The following is a 15,119-nucleotide window of genomic DNA, read 5'->3' as shown; positions in this document are numbered from 1 at the left end:
CTAGTACCTCTGGTACTTAATTAATATATTAGTATTTTGGCTGATAAAAAAAAAATTAACATGAAATGGGTGCTGTTAACAAAAGTTAACAACCCTTACAGACAAAATACAAAATTGTTTTCATAGTTATACATTGACATATACTGATACCCTCCCGCAAACTCAAGGGGGAGAGTTTTCATTGGACACACTCTTCATTAGGTTTGCCTCTCAGAACCTCAAATCTTGATGTAGACAGGGGTTTAGTTAGAATATCGGCCCACTAATCCAGAGCTAGAATATGAACAATTGAGAGCTGCTTGGCCAAAATCTTCTCTCACAAAAAACACATCAATCTCCATGTGTTTTGTTCAACTGTGAAAAACTAGATTGTGAGCAATAGAAACAACACTCTGATTATCACAAAAAATTACTGGAGTAGTGAAAGAAACTTGTAACTCTGTCAGGAGAATATAAATCCAAGTCAATTCAGTGGAAATTTGAACAATGCTGCGATATTCAACTTCAGTGCTAGACCACCAATAGACTAAGTTTGGACCAAGAAAAATGGCAATTCCTGAGGTGGATCGCCTGTCATCCACATTAGACGCCCAATCAGCATCACAGAATGCTCAAACAGCCAAGGGATTTTTAACAGAAGCAGGCTGCAGGAGCAAACCATAAAATAGAGTACCTTTAAGATATCTTAGAATCCTTTTCACTATTCTCCAGTGAGAATCCATTGGAGCAGCCATAAATTGGAAAACCTTATTGACAGCAAAACTGATTTCAAATCTAGTGAGAGTAGCATATTGTAATGCACCAACTACAGACCTATAGAGAGAAGGATCATGAAAAACATCAGCACCATGTTTAGACAACTTGCAGTTAGAAACTGTCAGAATCCCACTATATATTTTATTTCCTTTTATAGATAGGATTTAAATCCCATAATTAGGAGATTTGATTAGCTTAATATTTTGTATTTATGACCAGGAATTGACAGTCGGTACAATGATGAGCAATAGTTTAGGAGTTTCCTTTTTTAGATTATCTTGTATTCTATTTAAAAGCACATGCTCTTCTATCAATATGAATCAGAAAATTATCCCCTGACATGGTATCAGAGCTCCAAAATCTGCGGGAGCTTGTGTAAACTTGTGGCCTGCACTGCCACACGTTTTTTTCTTCTGCTGTGCAGCCTGCATTGCCGTTTTTCCCCCTCCCTTTGACGGCCTATATTGCCAATATTTTCTGCCCTAAAACACCCTCCACGCCTTTGCATCTCACCCAACAAAACTGAGAATGTTTGCAACAGCCAATAACCCCACCCAAGTCGAAAATACCGGCACTGTTGAGCTACAAAAACTACCGCAAATGGTCTCACTTTGTCCAAACCTTTCTAAAAGGGAAGGGTAAATTGAATCATCTTACTGGGAAAGATGCCCCAAAATCCACAGACAGTACCTTTGGTTCATGGGATGAAGCAAATGCAGTAGTGATGTTGTGGCTGTTGAATTCCATGGTGCTAGAGGTGAGTGATGCTTGCATGTTCATGAAGACCGCTAAGGATGTGTGGGATAGCTGTAAACAAAACTATTCCAAGGTTGGTGATGCTGCTCAAATTTATGAAATAAAGGTGAAGATCGCAACTACCAAACAAGGAGACCGATCCATTAGTGAGTATGCCCAGACTCTACAAAATCTTTGGCTAGTGTTAGACCATTATGAACAATTTGAAGCAAAATGCACAGAATATGTTGATTTACTCAAACGTTACAAGGAGAAGGACAGAATCTATAAGTTCTTGACAAGACTAAATAGTGAGTTTGATCCTATAAGAATTTGGGTGCTAGTAAAGGAGTTATCCTCACTCAATGAAACCATGGCTGCCTTCCGGACAGAAGAAGCACGTGGGGGGTGACGATGGAGCTTCAATCCACTGAAAGTTCTGCCTTAATTGCACAAAAGAGAAAGAAGATTGATCAATGGCAGACCAGTCAACCTGGAGATGTAGCCCCCAAGATGGAGATCGACAAAGGGGAGAACAAGGATTCTCTATGGTGTACCTTTTGTAAGAAGCGAAGACACCCAAGACAGATTATGGAAACTTCATGGTAAGCCTCCAAATCCGAACTAAAATTGGACCACCAAAGGTACTCAACAAGGAAAACCAGCACAAGCCCACCTGGCTTAGTCAAGTATTGCAGCGGGCAGTCCTTCCAAACCCCTTACAGTTTACAATACATAAGAAATTAAAAAATTGAGGGAAGTCCTAGAGACTTTAGTCAAACCCAGAAACACAGGTAGCTCTTCCTTGGCATTCTCAGGTACTTCCCAAGCCTATGCTCTCAGCATTCTACAATCTACTGCACAAGCGACATGGGTTGTTGATTCTAGAGCTATGGGTCACATGACTCATTCCTCTGTTGAATTTATCTCATATAGACCTTGTCCTAGCAATAAAAAAAAAATTACAACTGCAAATGACACATTTTTTTATAGTTGCTGGAAAGGGAGACATTCTCCTAAGTCATGATTTAATTTTGAGAGATGTTTTACATGTGCCCAAATTATCTGCCAAATTGCTTTCTATTCATAAACTTACAACGGATTTACAATGTTTAGTGACATTCTCTCCCACACTTTGCAAATTTCAGGATCAGGGAACGGGGAAGATTAGACTTGCTAGGGAGGAAAATGGGCCAACCTTCTTGAGGAAGCTCGTGGGACATGTAGCACTAAAAGTCAACTTCCATTGTCTTTGTTGTCAGAGTCGCTTCCTTCCCACAATAAAGACATCTGGTTGTGTCACTATCGTTTAGGACACCCTTCGTTTAGTACTCTAAATATTATGTTTCCTAGCTTGTTTCAAGGACTAGGCATAGGAGTGTTTCATTGTGATGATTGTGAATTTGCAAAACACAAATGTGCTAGCTTTCCTAAAATCAGTTTTGCTATTAATAAAGTTTGTCAATCCGTGGCTAGTCCCATGGACTCTCATTGGGAAGTGGTTAAAAGGATCTTAAGGTATCTCAAGGGTACCTTGTCTCATGGTTTACTTCTTCAGCCTGCTTCTACTGTGAAACCCTTGGCTTTTTATGCATTCTGTGATGCTAATTGGGCATCTGATGTGGATGATAGGTGTTCCACCTCAGGGGCTGCCATCTTTCTTGGCCCAAACTTGATATCATGGTGGTCTCGCAAGGAGAAGGTGACAGCCAGGTCCAATACTGAAGCTGAATATCTCAGCTTGGCTCAAACTTCTACTAAATTGACATGGAGTCGGGCTCTTTTAACAGAATTGAAAATTCCCTTCACTACACTTTATTGTACAATCAAAGTGCTGTATCGATTGCTCATAATCATGTGTTCCACAGTCGCACGAAGCATATAAAAATTGATGTCTTTTTTGTTAGGGAAAGAAATCCGAATTAAAATTACTACTCCAGCTGTCTACTGTGATATTCTCAGCACTGTTGCTTTGAGTCACAATCCGGTTCTTCATTCAAGGACGAAACACATGGAACTAGACATCTTTTTTGTGAGAAAGTTTTGGATAAGTCCCTGCTGGTGTGTCATGTTCCTGCCTATGCTCAACTTGCTGATGTGTTGACAAAGCCTCTTGCCAAACAGTCTTTTCTGGATTTATGATCCAAACTCTGAGTGCTTTCTTTCACTAAGTTTCAAAGCACTCTGCGTTTGAGGGGGAAATAATAGTGTATAGTAGATACAGCTGAGTCATTGCTGACTCAGCATAAGAGTTAGTTAGTTCAGCTAACTACTGTAGTTAGAATCCTCTATATAAACCATTGTGTAATTCTGTTGTAACGAACTCATTCATAAATACAATAACAGTTTAGTTTTCTCTTGTTCTCTCTCACCTCCATAGATTTCTACAGACAGCAAAACTAAGTTCTAGATGAGTGATAGTTACTCATATACACTACTTATATACTCTTACATTACCTTGTCAATCCTGAAATTCCACAATTTCTTTCCGCCGATGATCTTGTTTGCGGATTTGAAAATCCAGCCTATTGCGTTTGGAAATTGTCACTTAGACTCTAGATACCATGTTTAGGAGAGAAAGCAAGAGACAAGATTGAATGTGTGTGTCAATGTAGACTGCGGAGTATATTATTATGTAGCGTGACTAATAATTACAAAAAAATATAATTCCTAATTACTATAATCATTTAAATCCTAGAGTTGCCTAATTACCATAATTTTAAATATCTACAATATCTAATAGTCATTTTACCAATTCTATGGGATTATTAGGTAAATCAAGTATTGATTATCTGCCTACTTTGTGTACATTTGTCCTTATTTGTTGATTTTTCCCCCAATTACCAGGTCAAATCTAATGCTGTAAGGGCTCTTGGGTATATTTCAAGAATCTTAAAATCTTCAACATCAAAATTCCAAGGCACGTCAGCGGGTCACCATGACCGCATGACTGATGCGTATCTCAATAGTGAGAATCTAATGGTGTGTCAACAGAATTGTGCATCAGATTCTCTGCAAGATTTGAATAGGCTAGAGAGAATAGTTCATGCATTTATTTCTTGCATTACTACTGGGAATGTTAAGGTACCATTATTTTCATAATATTGTTTGATTATTCTGAATATTTTAATTTCTTGTTATCAATCCACTTTACCCCTCTTGAACCTGGAGTCTCTGATACTAGGTCCAGTGGAATGTTTGTCATGCTCTAGGCAACTTATTCCTCAACGAGACATTAAGGCTGCAAGATATGGATTGGTATGTTAAAATAAAGCGCACGCTTCTTATGTTTCTCATACATTATATATCTTTATTCTTCTCCTAGTTACTAGTTATAGTAATTTGTGGCATATAGATATTAGAATATACTTAATCCAAGAAGTCATTTTACTTAGTCAGTATTGTTAGCTGTCAACTGTGAGCTCAGTTAGTTACAGTTACTAACTCTGGTTAGTTAGTAACTGCTAGATTTAGTTTACAGTTAGCCACTCTATAGATAGAGATGACTCAACTCATTGTAACTTGTCTTAATCATTTAATGATCAATGAAAAACTACTCTCAGATTCTCTCAAACTCTAATATGGTATCATAGAGCTAGGTTACGATCGGATTTGCGATTTCTTCTTCGATTTTTCCCTCCTCCACCTCCTTCTTCGCTGCGATGGAAGATCCTCCAATCAACATCAACGGTGTAGCTCAGGCTGCCAAAGCTCTTCCCTCGTTGGGTGAAGTTCTTCCATGACTCATCAGGTGCAAAACTATGTGTTTGAGAAGAAGAGACAACTTCGCAACGATTTGCGTAACATTTTTCTTAACAACAGTTCCATTTTTGACTATTTGGTTCGTATTCAAACTACAATTGATTCGCTATCGTCGATCGGAGAGCATGTGTCGGAATCTGATCACGTTGATATCATTCTTGATGGATTATCAGACGAGTTCGAATCGCTCATTACTTTTGTGAGTGGAAAGTTTGAGTCTATGTCCATTGATGAGGTCGCGACTCTTTCATGCGACTCGCATTGCTTGCATGAAAAGTCTTGCCTCGTCTGTTGCTTCAATTAATCTCACTGAAGGAGCTAAACCTAATTTTAGCCCCAATTTCAGTCTTGGTTCTGCACAAGAAGCTTCTGGTTCCTCGGCCTCTTCTAATCTGCAAGCATATGTTGCTCATGGTAATTCTAGCTCTTCATCGAATTCTGGTTCAATCTACTACAATTATAACGGAGGCAATCTTTGTTTGGAAGTCACATTGACCCTAATAAAGAAGAGCAACTCCAGGAAGCTAAAGCAGAATTTGAAGACAAAGTGAAAAGAATATTGAAACTTATTAAAGAGGACGACCTTGAAGAGGATGGTACCCCAATAGAACTTTCTAAGAAGGAACCGCTTGTTGAACTGATTGAAGATTTCCACAATCAATACCCATCCCTGTTGCACAATATGATCATCTAACGTGCAAGTTAAGGAAAAAGATTAAGGGCAAGCCAGAAAAGGGGAGTTCTTCATCCAGCTCAGACTCTGATTCAAATTCAGATTATTCTTCAAAGGACAAAGACAAGAAAAATGGACAACTGGAAAATGAATTTCAAAAGACAATTGATGGCTTAAGGCAAGAACTTGAAATGGTGCATATAGAAGTGGCTGAATTAAATTGGAAGTTGACAATCACACATGAAGAGAAGGAGGATCTTAATTCAAAATGTAGGATCACATGGTGGGTGGCCCTTTGAATGGACCTAGGATAGGCTTTGATACCATCTTAGAAAGAGATAATCGAAAAGAGAAAGAGAGAGAGAAGAGAGAGACAGAATCTGTAAGACTTATGAATTCTAATATTATTATTCCCAACTGTTTTTAGTTACACTGTAGTTTATATAGAATTGTGAGACTTGCAGAGCAAGCTACAAAGACTTGTAGAAGAAGATTCTAAGGCTTGCATAGCAAGCTTCTAGTTAGTTAGGTGCCACCTGTCAAGGACAGCTGGATTACTAACTTACATACTCTAACTACTCTGAACCAAGTACAATATTCACATAGACACTAATACCAACTAAGAATTTTAGGTTGTGGGCCTAACTCAACCCCAAAAGCTAGCTCATAGGGTGAGAATTACCCCCCATTTATATTTCCTATTTTGACACTATCTCTAGTCGATGTGGGACTTAAGTTTGTCCCAATAAAAACAAATCTGAAGTATTATCTGTTTTTAAGAAATTTCAGTCTATGGTATTTGAACAAGAAAATCAAATTTCTTCAATCTTATCGGGGTGGTGAATTTCGGTTATTCAAACAATATTTAGAGACTTTGGGAATCACTCAAACTCATTTGTCCGCACACACCATCAAAATGATGTTGTTTAGCAAAAACACCGTCATATTGTTGAAATGGGGTTAACACTGTTGTCTCAAGCATCCTTACCCATTCCATATAAGTGGTTTGAGAAGTTGGCGGTGTGGAGGATTTGTGAGGGGAATCATGTGACTTTTGGTCGGATAATTGGTGTGGGAGGAGGCCTTGGAAAATAAATTTGCTAGGTTCTTCCTTAATTCGGATTAACATGGGTGGTTATTGCTAATATGGGAAGTTGGAGGGAGCATCAATAGGTGTGGGACATTAGGTGGAGGAGAGGGTGGTTCCAATGAGAATTGGAGTTGGTGGAAATTTTTCATTTGGAATTGAATAGGGTGAGTCTAAAAAGGGGGGTGGGAGGGGGAACCTAACAGGGTGTTCTCAATCAAATCGGCCTATTCATTGTTATAATCTTTGAAGTTTGAAAGCCAAGAGGTGGATATTTTCAAGGACTTGTGAAAACTAAATATCCCCACAAAAGTTGCTATGTTTATTTGGAGACTTTTTCTTGACAAACTTCCCTTAAAAGAGAATTTGAGAAAGAGAAATATTCTTGTTGATGATGATGATTTCTTATGTCCGGTATATCACGAAGATGTGGAATCTATAAACCATGTTATTTTTAATTGTGGGATGGCACATAGTGTTTGGAAAACTTCTTATAATTGGATCAATCTGCAAATTGTGTTGCCTCAATCTCCGGTTAATCATTTTTGCCCACATTCTTTGGGATTGCCTAACAAAACCAAAGAGGGCTTTGGGATGTTGTGTGGTGTGCTATGACATGGACCATATGGAGGCATAGAAATGCTCTTATTTTTAGAGATCAAGCCATGGTGAAGGAGAGCATCTTACAAGATATTATTTTCTTCTCGTGGAGTTGGTTGAAGGAAAGGAAATTATCAACCCGTATCCATTTGCACAGTGGGCAACATCTCCAGGGAATTGTTTCTATGAGCCTACATCCACTTGCTATTTGATCTTTGCATATGGGTTTGGGTACCCCTTTTACCATTTTATTAATATACTTGTTATTTTTTACCTTTGACTACAGTATTAAGAAAAAGGTATTGTAGTTGAATTTGTTTCACTTTCATTAGATAAATTATATTTGTTGCATTGTTTTTGGTGGTGTATTTTTGCATAGACTCTATTCATGAAGATATCTTATTCAATTTGTTACTTCTGTAACATAGACATGTAAATTGTTGAACAATGCTTTATGCTTCATTTTGGCAGGACTCCAGTTGTGTTTGGTGTTCTTCTGCAACTATTACGTAATTCATCAAATTTTAAAATCAGGATACAAGCTGCAGCAGCATTGGCTGTGCCAATGTCAATGCAAGGTATCTTGTTCCTGGTTTCACCTAAGTACAGATACTTGTTGGTTGCAAAATTACTGTTTTTGGAAATCTATTTGATTAGTTCTCGCCAATATATATATAATTGTATGATCAGTTTCCTACCCATAAACATTAGGGGGGGGGGGGGGGGGGGTATTACTTGTTTGTTACATAGTAGTTAATCATGTCCAAGAAATACATATTGCGCTATATCATTGCATTGTGGCACCCTGCCACTCCTCCAAAGGTCATTGCATTGCACCTGGCCATCACAACTGGAGCAGTGCTTTTTGCATGTCAGAGTAAAGATCAGATGATTGAATTCACAGCTTTCTATTGTAATAGAACAATACAATATATACAAGAGGTGAGCAGATTCAGCAATCTTTTAGGCTCCAGATTGGGTACACTTGAATTAAGTATAATTCGGACTATACAAAGCTAATTAATTAGAAGAGACAAATAGCCTGGCTAATTAAGGAGAAAATAGAATCCTAAAAATATTTTTCAAATACATTAATTACTAAACAGAACCAATTACAATAACTCCTATTAAACATTAATTGCATAATCAGAAACTTTTATAATCTTCATCGCCTACTTCACTATCAGAGTCTTTGTACTATTATTAGACCTTAAGCTATCATGCATACCAAATGGACCCCGATATATTAAACCATAAACCTCAAATTTTATTTACCTTTTTACCTATTTTGGCGCAAATTGTATTTTGTTTGGTTGGTGTATCAGTTACTGTGGTGCACAACTAGTATCCTAGTCTTTGTAGTAGGTGATTTCCGTTTCTGTAACTGAATGGTAGTTAGTTATAACAGTCTGATAATTGTCACATCAATGCTGACTCAGCACTGTACCATTAGTTTTTAGAGCACTCTACTTGAGTGTCTATAAATATGTACAATGCTGATCATTTCAGTGAGTAACAAAATCATGATTCACTTTTCTCATATTCTTTAGAATTCAGATTCTAATATGCTTTGATTACCTTTCCACCATTCTGTTAGGATATAAGGAGAAGAGGGAGATATTATTATTTGTAGATTGAGAGAGGGGGATATTATCATTTGTAGATTGAGCATTAGCTCTTTGTGAAAGAAGAAATCCTTTGTGAAGGGAAAACCCTTGGAGGAGAGTTCTCTCCTATTTTCTGTTCTTTTCTTACTAATCAATAAAATCGTTTCTTTTCTTTCTCATTTCAATTCTTGTAACACATTCAAACAATTTTCAGTTTGAAGTCTTCATCTGAATATAACTTGTTCTCATGTTTTTGCAGATTATGGCCTATCCTTTTCAGAGATTGTGCAATCTGTAGAGCATGTAATGGAGAATATTGACGATGACCAAATTTCTGGGCCATCAAATTTCAAATACAGGGTTTCGTTACAAAAGCAGGTCATACTTCATATTCATCAATGACATGTGGAATTAATCATTTTGTGGTGGTCAATGAAATAGGCATGAAACTGTGTAATGGGAATTTCTTATTCAAACTAAGGGGCATTTTGATTCTCATTAAACTTGTTTTTGGAAAAATTTAGGAGGCTTCTACTACGAATTTTGGAATGTGCTTTTATTTAAATTTCATATAAGTATTTTAGAAGATTTAGGGAGTTAAGATTGTGATCAGATTATTGAGAATTTCAGATTAAATCTGATTTGATTCTCCCTTCTTCTCTCCCTACCTTTGCCTTGTATTTAATTTGTAAACAGAGCGTTCTCCCTATATAACTCATAATTCTGATCAACCAATAATAGAAAATATCCTTTTTTTCCCCAAAAAGTACATGGTATTAGACCTTCCCACTGTGTCTTATGTGAGTTCCAGAGGCATCATAGTTGCATCATCATCATCTATGGCTGATGCTCTATCCTTGGGTTCCAGTTTACAACTTATAATTCAAAAGCTAAATGAAAGAAACATCATTGAATGGGCTCAGTCTATGAAGTTAGCCCTCAACTTGTAATTCACTACTTGACTAGAGACACTCCTCACCAAGAGGAAGGGTTGATCCTTCTCTTCATACGGAAATAAGAACACTCTTTCATCATCGCTTGGCTAACCGATTCAATGGAGCCAATAATTAGGAAACCATATCTATTTCTCCAAGCGGCTAAGATTATCTGGGAAGCAGTCCGCAATTGCTGTTATCACTCATTTGAACATTGAGACCCAAAGCTTTCCCAGTAGTTATTCTGTGAGTTAGGTAGAGTTAGTTATACACCTGTCTAGAGACAACTGTTTCTCGATGGTTCTGCTTTGTTGTAATGCAACTACCAGAAGTAATTATATAAACCTTGAATCATTTCGTAATCAATCAATAAATCATTCTTTTTGAAAGAAATTTCCCTCTTATTCTCTAAACCATTGGCATGGCATCCAGAACAACCTCCTCCTACCCATTCCTCTGCACCAATCACATTCTCTCAAACAATTTCTGAAAAATTTGATGAGAAGAACCTTCTCAGGGGCCAGCAAGTTGAACCTGTTATCAAGGCCCGTTGTCTCCAAAATGTTGTGGTCTGCTCTGAAATTCCCTTGTGATTCATCAACAAATATGATTGAGATGCAGGAATTGTGAATCCTGCCTACACCACATGATGCCAAGATCATATCCTCCTCTCATGGCTCCAATCATCATTGCCAAGCTCCATCCTTTCACAAGTTCTTGGAAGCATCTATTTGTACCAACTCTGGAATAAGATTCATGATTTTTCCAGAAACAAACCTGTGCAAAGGCATGTCAATTATGCGTAGAGCTTCAATCTACAACCCTGGAAGAAAGATTTCAATAATTGTATACAATCATGTTCATTTACTCTTAACCACTTGTGAGGCAAAGTTAACCATATTTATGCATGTAGTTAACCATGTGTCTGGGTAGATGCATGTTCATTTACTCTTAACCACTTGTGAGGCAAAGTTAACCATATTTATGCATGTAGTTAACCATGTGTCTGGGTAGATGCTAGGTGGACATAACCCAGCGGGATATTCATCTTAATTCAATTGAAACACACACCAAGTTTTTGGAATAGTTGGTTCTTGACATAAAGCTACTGTAATTTCACAGGAAAAGAAGGAGATTATTATATCGGACTAATATCTTGATTTCAAAACTAGACAGTACTATATTTAAATTTTACAATTTGAGCATGGTATTATTATTTTATTTTTGTTATTGAAGTATGGAGTTGTGACATTATGATGGTGTGCTGCTTCTATGTCATTACTTCTAACCGAATTCCTTGTGTTCTTGATGCAGCTTACCTTGACAATGTTACACATTCTACGCTTTACCTCAAGCACAAATGATCAAAACCTGAAAGATTTTCTAGTGAAGGTATGTATTTTATCATGAACAAGAAATTATAGCTAAACACGTGCAGAGTGAAATTACTTTTCAGTAACTATTTTGCAGAATATAATTCTTTCTCATGATTTATTCATGCAACCAAAGTACAATATATGTAGCCAAAACAGCTTCTCCCCATAAATGGTTTGGGAGATTAGACATGAAAATGAGAGAGGGCAACCTCCCAAGATATACCATATTTGAAATGAGAAAAATATGAATAATTTTCACAAATGCTTGTGTACAGGATGATTACTAATATGTACCGAGTGACTTATTAATTCTTACCTAGTATTTACATGAAAGAATCTTGCTGTCATAATTACAAGAAATGAAACGGAAACTAATTATAGGGAAACAAATCTGTGCAAATAAAATAGAAACAGGGAAGTTCCTTAGCTAATATATTTGCCAGCTTGCAAGAAAGATTTTGAAAGTGCTATGTGACACCCAGAAGGGACATATGATGTTATAGTCCACTATACAGTTTTTTCCTTAATGAAGTCTTGGTCTATCTTTATGTGCTTTGTCCTATCATACTGAATTGGATTATGAGCAATGCTAATGAATCTTTCTAGACAAACACCATTATATCCTTGTATACCATACCATACTATACTACAAAACACAATATTATTTTTTATAGGCAAATGTTTGTTATTAATTGTTAGTATTTTGTTAGTGAAGAGAATCTAATCCATAACCTTTTCCTCCATCCGTTCTCCTTTTACTACCAAGCCTACCTTATAACTCCCTACAAAACACAACTATAGTTTGTGACATTTTAATAACACTGGATCTCAGTTTTGGAAATCAAATGATAACTCATGTATAGGCATATAATCTATGTCTCTGTCTCATGACTTGGAGTAGGTTTCTATCTTATGTTTGAATATAATAATAATTTTATTTATTTTATATAAACTTTAAAGTTAAAAAGCTTTTCAGTAATTTTATATATTTTTTAACACAAAGTGCCGGACAAAAAAAACTTTAGGGGCATAATTTGCAAAACTTTAAAACTTGGAAAAAAATGTTCAATTAAACTTTTCTAATTTCAAGAACTAATTTATCTGACTTACAGTTTCAGGACTAAATTGATTGATAGTTTATAATGACCAATTTGGTAGTCCATTACAATTTTAGGGACTAAATTGATTGATAATCTACTATTTTAAGGATCATTTTGCCACTTTATTGAATATAAAGACTAATTTGACTGACTATTATAATTTGAGGGACTAAATTGGTAATTAACTCATTATAACTTTTTTTTATAAACATAGTACAGATCTTATTATGCTACAGCTGTATTATGTACTTGTACTCGTATACTCCACCTTTTACTAGAAGGCTATGCATAATCATGTGTCTCTCTGCCTTGTTATCAACTTATCATTTTGATTAATTGCATACAGTATTGACTTGGACATTCACGCAATAATGTTCTGTAGTTTATTAATAACTAGATTAAAGAACTTGTGAAAAAGTAGTGTATCCTAATTATTATCTTGTATATGTTGGTGTTCAGGACGAAAGGTGTTACCTGCCTTTTTGTCACTTATCCTTGCTATGTGTGTACGCTGGCATGCATTTGCAATTTCAGTTTGTCTTTGTAATTTCATGCAGATCTTTTCTAATGATCTTTGATGGAAACTTCCCTTGATTTAATTTTCCTTCTGCTTCATTTATGTATAGAAAGCATCGATCCTTGAAGATTGGTTCAAGGGATTATGCTCATCTGGCGAGGGCATGCTCGATGTTCAAGATAAGTGCATTGCAGACCGAAAGAGGGTTTTGATATCTGGTGCGCTACAGTCGTTGATTGAAGTATACAAAGAAAAACAACAGGATGCGATAGCTCAGAAGTTTGAGGAATTGAAGAACAATATGTAAAGGAGTTGTAAAATGACAATGGTTCGTATTGTTTTCAGGCCTATTAGTGTCAATGTTTTCCCATTTCAGTAGGTGGAAATGAATGGCCACGGGAGCCGAACGATTGGAATATTGGTAAAAGATTCAATCCAGTCGAGAGGAATTTATTTAATGAAGCACTTTATGGATGGATTATATCAGTTGTAGAAGAGATTGCTATACTGAACAGGAGGATCGTATTGTGTATGCATATTTCTGGTTTGTGGAATGCTTTCAGTTTTCTGAACTTAATCAATGTTATACCACATTCAGATTCTGTAATGATGGAGATCAATACCGTTTTACTGAAATGCTAGAATTTGTATAGCAAGTTTTCCTCTCATTGTCCTAATTGATTTTAAACTTTAAGTAAAAATTAAGAAATTAAAAAATATATAAACAAATAATATTATTATTAAATGATATTAAAATCTGTTTTAAAGAAAAATAAGATGGTTTAAATGTTTTTGGTCCATGCTAATTTTTTTTATGTTCATTTAGTCCTTATAAATTTGTGTTTTTTTAATTGTGGTTCGTGTAAGCTCTTTTGTTCATTATTTGTCCCTACAAGTTTAATTTTTTTTCAATTTTAGTTTCTTTAAGATTTTAATTTTTTTCATTTCTAGTTCTTATAAGTTCACACTAAGGGATCAAAATTAGAAAAACAAATTTCTAGGGACCAAAAATGAAAAAAAAACTTATAGGAACCAAATTTAAAAACAATAAATTTATAAGGACTAAATATGTACAAAAAAATAATTATAGGAACCATAATTTATAGGAATCGTAAAAATATTTAACTCAAATAAGATATAAGAGATGTGTTTTGGTGCAAATAATGAAGATTTTCTTTAATTATATATAAACAAAGGATGGTGTGTCTGGTGAGTCAGGTAAGTTGGAATCTTTTGGGGTCCAACTTGAGTTGTTTTGGTTAAAATTGAAGGCTGAATGACTTTAGTGGACTTCAAAAAAATTTGGATATGCCCACTGGCCTTTGTTTATGCCACCATTGTGGCAAGTGAGGACTTAAATCAACCTTCTCCAATGTGAAGTGTGGTGTCGTTGTCGCCTCCACAAAGCATAACAACACCTATCACTGTCATTTCCCTCCAATCGCAGGAAGCGATCGATGCTGTTGTGGCGATGACATTTAGGGATACAAATCTGCCTGACATCGATGAAGGAAGCACAAGATTTAAACCATGCATGATGAAGGAAGTGCCAACTTTGAACCTTGCATGATGGTATTGAACGACACCAATGTTGGGATTGATGAAGAAGACAACATTGGAAATTGATGCTAGCTAGCATTGGTATCAATGAGGGGAAGTATGTTGTGTTGATTTTTGAGAAACTAAAATTAGGTTTAACTTTGAATATTGTCAATTCTAATTTGGCATGTTGAGTCATTGCATAATGAGAATTACCAGTTATGTTTTCTTGAAATTTGACATTCTGGTTAACATAAGTGAAGTTACCAACGAGGCTAGTTTGTTGTTGCATTTAGATATAATTCATTGGAATGGAGGAGAAGGGATTTGGGGATGAAGGGGGAGAGGCGAAGAGTAGGGGTGGGAATAGGCCAGGTCAGGTCAGGCTTTAAAAGGCATGAGCCTAGACTACGATGAATTTTTTAGGCTTGA

At 36.1% G+C, this 15,119-nt stretch overlaps 1 protein-coding gene across 3 annotated transcripts in view; it reads left to right on the top strand.

Annotated features, from left to right (window-relative positions):
* The window catches only part of LOC100778359 (HEAT repeat-containing protein 6), a 91,648-nt gene extending 77,946 nt beyond the window's left edge, over nt 1-13,702 (top strand). Inside the window, exons 22-27 of one of the 3 annotated variants that reach the window (XM_006581858.3) lie at nt 4,339-4,575; nt 4,676-4,749; nt 8,085-8,191; nt 9,480-9,598; nt 11,470-11,547; nt 13,258-13,702. In XM_006581858.3, coding sequence (XP_006581921.1) covers nt 4,339-4,575; nt 4,676-4,749; nt 8,085-8,191; nt 9,480-9,598; nt 11,470-11,547; nt 13,258-13,455 — 813 coding nt within the window. In that variant the 3' untranslated portion in view covers nt 13,456-13,702. Of the gene's footprint in view, nt 1-2,639; nt 3,851-4,338; nt 4,576-4,675; nt 4,750-8,084; nt 8,192-9,479; nt 9,599-11,469; nt 11,548-13,257 lie in introns of those variants that run through there. The other 2 variants (XM_041016580.1, XM_041016579.1) reach the window with 2 other exon arrangements.
* The last annotated feature ends 1,417 nt before the right edge of the window (nt 13,703-15,119 follow it).

Source organism: Glycine max, chromosome 6, assembly GCF_000004515.6.
Source record: "Glycine max cultivar Williams 82 chromosome 6, Glycine_max_v4.0, whole genome shotgun sequence".
Classification (NCBI taxonomy): Eukaryota; Viridiplantae; Streptophyta; class Magnoliopsida; order Fabales; family Fabaceae; genus Glycine; species Glycine max.
Note: the sequence above shows the minus strand (reverse complement) of the source record. Positions and strands in the feature narration are given on the sequence as shown.